At 47.0% G+C, this 12,665-nt stretch overlaps 2 protein-coding genes and 1 long non-coding RNA gene across 3 annotated transcripts; 1 reads left to right on the top strand and 2 right to left on the bottom strand.

The window, feature by feature from the left end:
* Positions 1-1,447: 1,447 nt before the first annotated feature.
* Positions 1,448-3,077, bottom strand: LOC123139940 (uncharacterized). The gene is made up of 4 exons (XR_006469706.1): positions 3,024-3,077; positions 2,008-2,906; positions 1,765-1,908; positions 1,448-1,695 (listed from the first exon to the last, which is right to left on the bottom strand). It is a non-coding gene; the product is annotated as an uncharacterized lncRNA (long non-coding RNA).
* Positions 3,078-3,349: 272 nt separating this feature from the next.
* Positions 3,350-4,190, bottom strand: LOC123139939 (uncharacterized). The gene is made up of 4 exons (XM_044559653.1): positions 4,099-4,190; positions 3,937-4,014; positions 3,794-3,862; positions 3,350-3,706 (listed from the first exon to the last, which is right to left on the bottom strand). Exons 1-4 carry the CDS (start codon positions 4,177-4,179, stop codon positions 3,509-3,511), a joined length of 426 nt encoding a protein of 141 aa, XP_044415588.1. The 5' UTR covers positions 4,180-4,190; the 3' UTR covers positions 3,350-3,508.
* A 6,756-nt stretch (positions 4,191-10,946) lies between these two features.
* On the top strand, positions 10,947-12,415 carry LOC123139736 (LRR receptor-like serine/threonine-protein kinase EFR). The gene is made up of 2 exons (XM_044559462.1): positions 10,947-10,995; positions 11,292-12,415. Exons 1-2 carry the CDS (start codon positions 10,947-10,949, stop codon positions 12,413-12,415), a joined length of 1,173 nt encoding a protein of 390 aa, XP_044415397.1.
* The last annotated feature ends 250 nt before the right edge of the window (positions 12,416-12,665 follow it).

Genomic DNA, 12,665 nt, shown 5'->3' with positions numbered 1-12,665 from the left:
AGTTCAATCTCGTTATCGGCAAGTCTCTTTACTCGTTACGTAATGCATCATTCCGTAACTAACTCATTAGCTACATTGCTTGCAAGGCTTATAGTGATGTGCATTACCGAGAGGGCCCAGAGATACCTCCCCGACAATCGGAGTGACAAAACCTAATCTCGAAATACGCCAACCCAACATGTACCTTCAGAGACACCTGTAGAGCTCCTTTATAATCACCCAGTTACGTTGTGACGTTTGGTAGCACACTAAGTGTTCCTCCGGTAAACGGGATTTGCATAATCTCATAGTTACAGGAACATGTATAAGTCATGAAGAAAGCAATAGCAACATATTAAACGATCAAGTGCTAGGCTAACGGAATGGGTCATGTCAATCACATCATTCTCCTAATGATGTGATCTCGTTAATCAAATGACAACTCCCGGCCGGTCGCCGGCGGTCGGCGTGGTGGCGGTGCTGCCCTTGGCAGCAGGACGGTGTGGTGGCGTGCGGTGGCCGGCGGCGCGTCCCTGGCCCAGATCTGGGCCCTCCCGGCCCCATCTGGGTCCTAGCGGGCCGGTCCCTGGCGTGGCTTCGTCGTCGTCTGTGCGGTGAGGAGGAGGAGCGGCTCGGATGGGGGGCGGCGATGCCGATGGCGTGCCTGCTGCAGCGCGATGGCGGGAGCTGTCCGGGAATGGAGTTCCCGGCCGGGCCTGTGGGCACACGGGCCTGGTAGGCTCCTGCTAGTGTGTCCGGTCGGCTACCGACATTGACGGTGGAGGTTGTGCCCTCCCGCGTGCCGACGGTGCTGCGGCCCCTAGTCCCGGCTCCTATCCCTTGTTGTGCAGACCTCACCTCGTGGTGCCGTGGTGAGACGGCGTGGAGGCTTCTTGACCATGGTGGCGCAAGATGGTGGTCGGTTTGGTGGCAGGCTCTGGAGCACCTGAGGTGAAGGTTGGGATCGGGGGAAACCCCTATCGGCCTGTCCGACCCCGACGCGGCGACGCCGGTGGGTGCCGCTGGACCTTCCTGGAGGGCGTCGGGGGCGACCTTTCCTCTCGCCTCGTCGTGTACCGGGGGAAACCCTTGGCAGCAGCGTCGTCTTCGTCGCGGTCCTTCTTGGAGGTGCTGATTGGTACCGGTGCTTCGGAGCCTTGGAGCATGGTGGGAGATCTTCGGTGGGTGCAGTGGTCGTGAAGCTTCTTCGTTTCCGTCGATCCGCCGTTGTCGGCATTCTTTTCTCTTGTTGTTTCTCTTTCGTTTCTTTTGGGTGTGCCTGTGCTGCTTCCGCCCCAGCACCTATCCTTGGATGTATCGGTTGGTTGCTTTGGAATACAAAGCGGGGGGAAACCCTTTTTCGTTAAATGACAACTCATGTCTATGGTTAGAAAACTTAACCATCTTTGATTAACGAGCTAGTCAAGTAGAGGCATACTAGTGACACTATGTTTGTCTATGTATTCACACATGTATTACGTTTCCGGTTAATACAATTCTAGCATGAATAATAAACATTTATCATGATATAAGAAAATAAATAATAACTTTATTATTGCCTCTAGGGCATATTTCCTTCAGTATCTCTGTCCCAGGGGCCACAGCAAATCCAGGCGGGCCAGCGCACACACCAGGGCTTGGGGCGGTCCAAGAATACGCGGGCGGTGCACTCCCGGACGGCACATTAGTTGCCGGGGATCTGGGGATATCAGATACCTGCAAGGGAACAATCGAAAAGAATGTTAGCAACCATGTAGAATCTAGCATTTAAGACGATTTGTTTACCTCGAAGCCTGCATCCACTCCGTTCTTCGCTGCGTGCTTGCGGATCTGAAGCTTCATCGACAGATCGGAGTACGACGCCATCCGAGGAAGTGGTAGCTGCTCACACCCTTCCATGCCATGCTCATGGTAGTCACAGAAGATGATCTTCAATTTGTATAGTCAATTAAACCAAATGAAATCAGTGACCATTTCGCATAACTCGCATGCATGTGCTAGTAAACGAACGGATTTTGCTTGGCTAACCTGAGGAACAATGAGGCACCCCTGAAGAGAAAGCTGAGGTGGGTCATGCAACAAATCATCCCTCAGTTTTGCTGCAGCCTCTCTCAACCCCTCCACTACTTAGTCACACAAATCATATTCCGATATTTTGTTCGGCTCAGCAAGAACAGGCAACAGCTCATTCGAAATCTTCGGATGGGCTCCTCTAGGAAGAAGAACTGTGGATGCTGCGAGGATTGTGCACGCGGCCATCATTTTCTCTCTCTCCGCTCCCACGATTGCTACTTTGCTAGCGTTTTGCACTATCTTTTTAACTCTCACAATCGGAATCTTGCATGTTTTGGGCATGTCAGTCTCTAAGATGGCATGCAACTTCCCCAGTAACTCTTCCCGGTCTGGCAAGCAAGAACCAGCCCGGATATCGATCTTTTCCCCGCTAGGATTCAATCCTATGCATTTTCCTACCTCCCTGGAGTCAACCACAACAAAGTTTCCGTCCCCCATGTCCATCTTCATAGTTTCGGGATCTATCCTAGCGAGCAGGGACATGGAAAATATGCGATTATTATTGCCTAAAGCCTTGAGCTTGCAAAACTGCTCCATCCCTACCCCCGCGAAAACAGACTTCATGTTCGGGTTCCACTCCCCGGCAATCGTTTGGATCATATACCGGCGTTGTAGGCGGTGTTCAGGACGGGCATCTTCTTGGCGGCAGCCATTGTAGAGGAAGAAGCAAGATCCGGTTGAGCTGCAGACGAGTACTCCCTCCGTTCTAAATTACTTGTCTTGGATTTGTCTAGATACGGATGTATCTAGACTCATTTTAGTGCTAGATACATCCGTATCTAGACAAATCTAAGACAAGTAATTCGGAACGGAGGGAGTAGTTCCTAGGTCTCCGCCCCATCTCAACCAGCAAGCTGCGAGCAAAATCAAAGAAAAAGCAGCAACACACAAATGTGTTAGGACTTGACAGAAAACCGCAGCAAGAGTGAAAAAGAGAGAGATGAGCGAGTGATGAGAGCAATAGTAGTCACCTTTGTTCTTGCTCCCTCCCTCCTTGCTGCGCCAAGCCCTGGTGCTGTGCTAGCGTTGTTGATGTATCCCTCTGTACCAGCAACATCTTATTTTATAGTCAAGTGCCGGCCGAACAGCTCCATGTGCTCAACACTGTATACCAACCAAGTGGTTGCCCAACCATCCACGTATTCACCTTATCTAGGCCACAAAATATCATCTCCCCATCTCTCCCACCACACAGTAATGAGCCAGGGCCATTAACAATTTTTAACCACCAAAAAAACGCGCTCATAAACACAAAATCATGAGCAATGACTGCTCAAGCATAGCCGTCGATGCGAACAGAATTTGAAAATCGATTAACTTGCTAAACACATAGCCTTGCACAATGGAAAAACATGGTTTTGCCCATGCATACTTAGGATACTTAGCACACCTACTAAACAAAACATGCACGTACATTTGCATGCGCGCTAATAGCACAGCACTGGCATCTACAAATCTAAATTTTTGCTCGCTTGCATGGAGGGCTCTCGGCGTCATCTTCTTCACAGCCAGCGCCTACAGGACCAGTCCCCGACATGTGGTCCCCCTCCTCCAGCGCGCATGCCTCTACTTGCACTGCATGCGCCATGCAAGGATCAAAGTCCGCCGTCTCCTCCTCACAAGAGAAAACAGGAAGCTCCACCCCAACATCACCCTGGTGTCAAGAAATTTGCAAACGCACAACATTAGACCACAAAAAAAATTCCTCTCGTCATGACTAGTAACAAATCCAAATTCTCACATTATCCACCACCGTCTCCTCCACCTCACCATCTGCACCTACGATAGGCCCTTGCCCCAGCACACTTGCCTGCCAGTGCACAAACACATATCATTTGGCCTCGCAAAACGAGGGATTTGGATGGAAACTAGGAAAAAAATTACATCATCATCGACGCTTGCAACCCCAGAAGAGTGATCAGGAAAAAACAGAGCGTCAAGCCCGACAATGTCACTAAGAACCTGGATCACATTAAAACTGCTAGTATCAGAAAATATCTGATTACAGTGATCTATATCAATCCCTTTGCCATGTGATAGTCGTACCTGCACACCGCCTACTGTCAACGTGGAGCCAGACGTTTCGGTGAGATTAGAGCTTGGGGACACGGTGCTGCTGGGCGCCATCTCTCCACTGTTCGAATGGGTTTCCAGGGTCCGCGCCACCTGCATAAATAGAGGACGAAAATTTTCATTTTCCCTCCCAAGCGAAGAGATTCAAATTTCAAACTAGCAAGGGAGCATCGCATGCATGGGTTACAAATTTGAATTTTGTGGTCACGATGAGCACACGGATCACCTCGATGGTATGGCATGGCCATTTTCTCTCACAAAGCTAGTGCCTATGCGCCGCTGCATTAACTCGAGCACAGATGGGCGGGGCGGTGCATCTGTGCACCTCTCTTGTCAACCATCTGCCATCGCGTGGGGGAGCGAAAAAGTAGCGTCATGATGAACGAGGAAAAGGTTTCGGGAACAGTGTTCCCATCAGTTGTCACTTGACAACACAACGGGAGACCGTGAGGCGTGGTGAGCAGCCACACTTACGAAGGAACGCTCCCGCCACCTCCTCGCAGCCCATCTGTTCGTCCCCCCCCCCCCCCCCTTACTAAATGTACAATGGGAAATCCTTAATGCTTACTGCCTACATGCCATCAGTATATCAAGCACTAATTTTGTTTCATAAACAATCATCAAAAAAACACTAAAGCTTGCCTTGGATGATGATTTGCATCTTCAAAAACACTCAGTCAAACAATGCCACTGGCATGCTGGCTGATTCGCCATGGATCTCTGCACCATCCCACGCGCAATGCCTCTGCTGGTTTAATTGTTGTACCCTGCCTCGCGAACATCTGTGCTCGACAGGCGAGGCGTGCTCTCCCATCCATCCCGCCGACGGAGCAATGGAGGCCCCTACGAAAGCTATAGCAATGCCTTGTCAGGATCATCATCAATCAAAGCACGCCCCTGCTAGTTTAAAAAAATGCACCCTGTGTCCATGCATGGTACACAAAAACATGACAAAAAAACACTAGCGCATGTACGAGCGATATGGCAACCACGCGGCCGATCGATCAGTTACCAAAATCAGCCATCGCAATATACCCTTTAACAAAACTAGCAAAAAGGCCCGTGCGTTGCAACGGATAATAAACAGAAAAAAATACATGCACCCGTACCTATTGAAATTTATAGCGGCACTATACATAGCTATTTTTCCATGGTATCATTGTATGGTGGAACATAAGTTGGTGAAGAAGTAATCTAAAAGGTACGCCATTTTATTCACTATCCAGAAGAATGATGCAACAAAAGCTAAGAACTACGTGGCTGCTGACAACTCACATCTTCTCAAGGGGCATACATGACCACAGATGTGAACAAATACACTAAGGGGCACAAGAACTACTGTTATGCAGAACAATTTTCCACCATAAGTAAATAAATGATATAGATACCCAGTAATTCCTGATTGGCCAACATCCCCTGGGAAAACCAGGGCGAACCAATCTACCTCTCACAGATCCGAAGAATCGCAAATAATAATCGAGGTTGACGAACTAAATCTATGCGATCGCCCCTACTTTTGTCGCGACAATTGTAGCAGCGGCGCCTTGGCCGCTTCGACGGCTTCGTTCACCTCCATGTGGGCCCACAGGAGCGTCTTTGCCCTCCTCGTTGCTGTGGGGACTCGATTCGTTTTTCTTTACGACCAAAGCAGCGGACGGCAGTGTTCATGCTGGACTGGCTAATGCCGACACAATTGACGATGGTCCGGCTGTTGGTGGGGCCGAGGAAGAGCATCAGGTTCCTAGACTTGCTGCCAGAGGATGGCACGCCCGACGGCATTTGTGAGTTTCTGCGGCACAGTTAGTGCTGTCACGGCGTGACAGTAGCTTGGCTGTCTACAATGTCGATGGAGTGGACCAGGCTCCTGGATTTGCTGGCGGTGGGCGGCATCAGCGAGTTCCTGTGATATGAGGAGGAAATCAAAAGGATTAGCTATGTGTTTATTCTCGTAGCAGCGATTAAGTATCGTAGTTATATCTTATATTCAAAAATTAGGGATCAGTTTCCCAGGTGTATAAGTCGTTCTCTAATGGGAGTGTCCCCTACACACACGGACACACAATGAACGAAATTTGGAGTCGAGCTCTAATTTGATTTTATGAGGAGATGGAGTCATGCTTGGATGAAAGTGAGAGCTCTTGCAGGCTATGGGCCGAACGGACTTGGCCCATCCCGCCAAACGCCTCACTCCAGCCCAGGCGTGTACGCTCGGCAATCCACGTCGCCGAATAAGATATATATGTCTCGGAATTAGTACCACCTCGCGTATATCTTTTTAGTAGAAGATAAAATCATCCAGCGGGACGAAATCAAGAATATCACCTTGCTTTATTAGTAGGTATAGATATAGATATAGATAATGTTGCGTTTGTGAGCAAGCACATAGCCGAGCAAACAATCTTGTCACATGGAGTTAAGAATAGAATTTTTTGTAACTTCGAAGTGCAATAGTCATGCAGAAAAAAAAGAACCTAGGATTAAATAGTTAGCACACCAAGCCAAAATTATTGGCAACAGGAAGATGCAATAAGTGTCGATCTCCAAATGGCTACGGGGAACATCATGGCAAGCTAAGAAACACAAGGACAACAAATGACCCACACGATCAGTCTCCTTACACAGAAAATTTTCTTAAATGAACTATAAGAAATTAGGCTCGAACGGTGCACTTTTGTTAGTGCCGCAGGCATTCCGTCGATGTCCAACCACCCCACAGTTGCTACACTTCGGCAATTTCCTTGGAGCCTTTGGCAAATCTCCTCTCTTTGGGAAGGTTGTGCATTTGTGACCTTGCAATCTGCAAATTGTACAGAATCTGGACCTCTTAAGATGATTCTCATAAGGAGCTTTGTCTCGACTTGTCGTTGGTCTCCCCCTCTGACGTTTTTTCTGATGCACCCCCACACCTGAACAATTTGAATCACCATCTGCATTATCCGCATCTTCACCACCACCATTTTCCTGGACCCCCCCCCCCTTTGTAGCACTGGCAACCAAAAGTTGCTGCTTCTCTCGCTCTGCCAGCCCTAAACCATCCTTTTCTACAGTCAAAGGCAGCAGAGTAGCATGGACCTCCTTCATCATACTCATGAAAACTTCATAACATTGAACATTGCTGTCACCAAGCACCACACACTCAAGAGCTTTCATGTACATAGTGTGATGCCTGAATGTATCACTAGCAGGAGGCCCTCTGTCTTTCTGATACCTGACCAAGTGTTCCGGGAGAATGTCACGAGCCTGTCTTGTCCAGCGCTTCATTATGTGCTTCTCAGGTATTTTTGCCAAACGAAAGTGAACCATCACCTACATAATATTATACCGGACATCAACCAACTACTGTCATATGGACAAACAGAGCGACAACGTGATTTTTTTAGTAACCACAATGGATACAAACCTGCAAAGTATGGCAGCACACTACGCCAGAATGTTCAAACATGCCACACTCGCAGCTGAAAAAACTTTCATCCTCTTTGATTTCAATTTTGAACTCGACTTTACTCCATTTCTCTCTGTTCGCTGCTTCAACATGTGTCGACTTATAAATCCTCCTAGGAACAATCTCATCGAGTACATGTGCACCACATTTGTACACTCTTCACCAAACTTCTCAAACATGGCCCTCGTGTAAACTTTGCTAGCATGCCTCTCCAACGGAAGGTTAAATCTAGGAGATACACCACTCTGCAACGGGAATAAACACACACACATCCCAAATGTTAGGATGACAACCATTTTCAAGTATGAAGGCTTACAGAGAAGCTAGGACATTTTAAATACTTGTTTTCAATGAACACAAATGTAGGGGTAACGGATGGAGTTTTTTACCAGTGATGTTCTTTTCTCCTGGAAGCTTTCTTCAGATTGCCGGTCAAATTGAAGCTTCTCAAGCTGCTTGAGGAACAAATGCATTGGACATCCTGGAGGCACGTACCCCTTCAGCAGGTGATTTGCGCTCTCACTCCTTTGTGTGCTAGTCATTTTAGCACAGAATACACCCATGAAATATGGTTTAGCCCATTTATGTCGGACTTCGTATATCTGCGTCAGAATCGGATGTTTCTTGAGTGAGTACTTGTCCAACATCTGCTGCCACCCTTGCTCAAATTCCTCTTCCGTGGTCATGTGATGAACAAGCTTGTGAAACTCCATTTTGAATTCACTGTTCTTGCTCCAAAGCACACCCATTGACTCTTTTGCTTTTTCAGGACATGCCACTTGCACCAACGATGTACTGTGTTTGGCATTTCTGCCTCGATTGAAATTTCCATAGAGCGCGATTGATCTGTAAGTATAGTTTGTGGATGCTTCCCACCAACCATACGTATGAACTCCCGGAACACCTACTTGAAAGATTCTTCTTTCTCATCTCTCATCATGACCCCTCCAAAGATTATACTCTGAAAGTGATTGTTGACACCAACAAAAAGACCAAATGGCATGTCATATAGGTTGGTCTTGTATGTTGTGTCAAATGTAATTGCATCACCGAAATACCGATAATGATCACACCCCCTACTCGTAACCCACATGAGTTTTTTTATCCTGCTGTCTTCATCTACTTGCACGGTGTAATTGAAGTCAGGATCATTTGCTTGCATATCAGCCAGAATTTCCATTGTTTTCATAGCGTCAGAGTCTGACTGGTCCTTGTTCAGCTTCCTGCACAGTGTCTTCAATGAACGTTTTGTAAATGGCACATTTTCAACTGAGCCAAAAAAACTCCCCACAATGCTGAAAACCTTCCCAAGACCAACATTGTTATCGCGGAGTTGTTTCACCAGATCCTTTGTGTATCTATCGATGTGCCTGTGTGACTTCCAATGCATTTTTTCTCCACATGTCACAGACAGCGGGTGGTTATGGCCAGATTTTAACTCTAATATGTACCAACCGTTGTCATTTGAACGGAGCAATCTAATCATGGCTTCACACCCGCACCTTGATGATCGACTGTTTTCCCTCATTGGTTTGCCCTGCAGACACGGTAGGAAGTACAGAAAAAATGTTAGCTAGAGATTACCCAAGGTTATCTAGCGCAATACTGCAACAAAATAACAGATCATATTATAGAAGAAAAAATAACAAATGCCATATTGATTATCGACATATGAGTGCACATGCACGTACCGCACAAGCACTCAGTATTTCTTGCATACATCTCTTCCGATTAATATTCAGTCTGCTTTTCGCAAGCCTCACGCCGAAACCATATTCCCATGAATAGAGGTTGTAGAACTCATAGGCTTCGTCCAATGAGTCAAAAGATGTGCCAATTGTTGGATTGATGACTGGCCCAGATTTTGTCTCTGCATAAGCGCGAACTGACAATTCAAGTGTTGTTTTCCTATCAGGGTTCATCTCCCTCTCCTCAGGTGCCTTCCAAATCCTAACCCTGCAGACAGTGTTTTTGTGGAAAAACACATGGATGAAAATGCTCAATTACCCTTGAAACAAAAATATATCAACATAAAGAACGTCAGGCACAATCGCTACATCCATCCATCTAACAAACCTAGAAACTTATCTCAAACAAATCATATAAATCGAAACTACATAATACAGATCCCAGTATTCTAAAAATCTCATTCACCTGCAAAATCATAAAAACACCACATACATATGCCATGGATTCATTTTTATCCCACACGAACAACGAAACAAAAATCCAAAACAGACCACACAGCTCACGCAGCGACCCAACTCCTATAAACTAAAACTCTTTTATCTATAATGCTATCATCACTGCGTGAAACAAACGAATCCAGCTCACTAAAAATGGCACAAATAAATCAGTAACTGGCTAATGGATGTACGCCCGTAACCACTCCCTTCAGTGTGAAAATTAAAAGACTTGAGATAACAGTTTCAACTTGACAAACGAACCAAAACGCATTATGATGCCACAATAAATCGGTAATTGACTAGAGACTAACGCATCTACAACCCAATGAACTTGTGTAGCTGTCGAAGTCAATCCCCCAAACAAAACAGAATTAACCTAGGCTTGCACAATTTTTCCATCACATGCCCCTAATTAGACACCAAATATATGTTACTTTCTCATATCAATATCTCACAATTAAAAACAACTGTCATCTATACTGCACAGCAATCCAAGGGAGGCGTGCTAACCGCCGGATCGAACAATATAGGCATAGTCTGGCAAAACAAATCAAGGTTCGTGCTAAACAATCGCCAAATAGACGAGGAAAAAATTCTTATGCACATGGTGCCCCCCTAACTATAACCTTCGCGTCCACCCGCTGGTCGCCTCAGAGCAAAAGTCATATGTGGCTCCCTTTCCGACGGCCTGTGGCTCACCGGCAGCGACCGCCTCCACACCTACAACGCTCATGGAATCCTGAGACTCCAGCGGCAGTACCGGAGAGCTCCACACAGCATCTCCGTCAATGGCCCTGCAAGAAATCAAATCTAGCTACATGAGTCTAGATCTTACTATGGCAAGCGGCGCTCCGCCATCGGTGGGAAGATGCTCGCCGAGGAAAAAATGGTGGAGGAGAAGACGCGTACCCATTTAACTCTAAGCCATTGGTAGACATGGCGACAGAACAGCTTTGAGGCGCCGCCGGAACAGCTTTGAGGAGCCGTCGTCCCTGGCCCAGGCGGGTGCGTAGAGGAAGGGGATGGAATAGGAATTCTATCGCGTGGCTCCGCTCTGATCCACTAGATTTCCTGTCGCGGCGAGGGGGGTCATCAATTACGACGAGCAGTGCTGTTTCGAACCAGCCCATGGGCCAAATTTCCCTGGTGCACGTCATGTGATCATTGGCAGAACCAGGAAACAGAATCCAGGAATGGGCCGAACAGAATACACCTATGGGAGCGCTAGGCGTATGCCGGACCGTATTTCATCCTATAGGCCTGGCACAAACCTGGCCTGAACTGACGCATTGCACATCCCAAGGCCCAAACGAACGCGCAAGATAAAGGCCTGCCTGGTGCTCGGTCGCCATAAGCCCGCACCCTGCCGCTTCGCCCCATCCGGCCAACCAAAGGTTCCATCTTTCTTCTTCTCCTCGGTTTTCTGTTTGCTACCAACCATTTCACAAAATCAAACCTCTATGCTATGGCTACCAGCAAACTCTTTCTTTACATGCATGCATGAGTTCTAATGTTTTAGTAATTCTTCACACTTGCAGGTAAGGGAGGCCTTACGTCTACCATTCAGCCGGCGAGGCTCACCACCATCCTTAGGCTACTGTCGTTGATGCTCGTTTCTTGTGGAGTCAGCAGTGTCCGCTGCTCCTCCTCGACGATGACAGTCCATGATAATAGCACTGACATGATCTCGCTGTTGGATTTTAAGCGCGCCATCACCAATGACTCAAGACAAGTCTTGAGATCTTGGCACGTCGGCGCCCCCCTTTGCAAATGGAAGGGTGTCGTCTACAGCGGCCCCAAGCACCCGGACCGAGTCATCGAGCTGAACCTTACGAACCTATCGTTGTCGAGCACGATTTCACCGTCTCTCGGGAACCTAACATTCCTTATGAGGCTGGAACTGTCCATGAATGGCTTCACCGGCGAGATACCTCCTCTCAACCGTCTCCAAAGATTAGAGTACCTTCTCTTGGGACAGAACTCACTGCAAGGGACCATTCCGGATACTCTTACAAACTACTCTAATCTATACGAACTATTCCTGTCTAGCAACTTACTAATAGGAGAAGTTCCCAGTGATATAGGACGCCTATCCAATCTATTGTTGTTATTTCTTGGAGGAAATAATCTCACCGGAGAAATCCCACCAAGCCTAAAAAACAGCAGTCAGCTTGAATACATCTTGCTTGATTATAATAAGCTCACCGGAACCATTCCTGATGAGTTGGGAAAACTCCCAAATCTTTCTGCATTAAACCTTGCTAAAAATAGGCTATCAGGTGGAATCCCGGAAACCCTGTACAAATACAATCAGTCTTCTCTCAGACATATATTCTTAGATTCCAATATGCTTGGGAAAACACCGCCATCTAACTTTGGTGATACCCTCCCGAATCTTAAAGTTCTCACATTGTACGAAAATAATTTTGAAGGTCATCTCCGAGCATCACTAGGCAATATTTCAGGGCTAGAGTGGTTAGACTTGTCATTCAACAATTTCATTGGTCAAGTTCCAAGTTCTTTTGGTAATCTTGGGCTGTTAGAACACCTAAACCTTCAGCAAAACAATTTGTCGGGCTTCATCCCAGGAGAGCTGGGTGGCTTGCAACACCTCACCAATCTGTATCTGTCTGATAATAATCTGCAAGGTGGGGTACCTTGAAACAGTGTGTTTGTTGGGAATAAGCGGGCAAGAGCCTTTATCAGTATTGGAGGCAACGGATGGGGACTCCTTTGGAGGTACACTGGATCTGCTACCATGTCCTACTATCTCTCGGAGAGAAGATACGCATTATTTACTACCTGATCATATAGAGTATTTATTCTAATATTTGGTTTTAGGCCACCCATACTGTTGATCTATTTTATGCTCAACAGTATGTCAAGAGCAAACCTGTCTCCTCGCAAAAAAG

The sequence above is a fragment of the Triticum aestivum genome, chromosome 6B (genome assembly GCF_018294505.1).
Source record: "Triticum aestivum cultivar Chinese Spring chromosome 6B, IWGSC CS RefSeq v2.1, whole genome shotgun sequence".
In the NCBI taxonomy this organism is placed as follows: Eukaryota; Viridiplantae; Streptophyta; class Magnoliopsida; order Poales; family Poaceae; genus Triticum; species Triticum aestivum.
The sequence above is the reverse complement of the archived record's forward strand: the minus strand, read 5'-3'. Positions and strand labels throughout refer to the sequence as shown.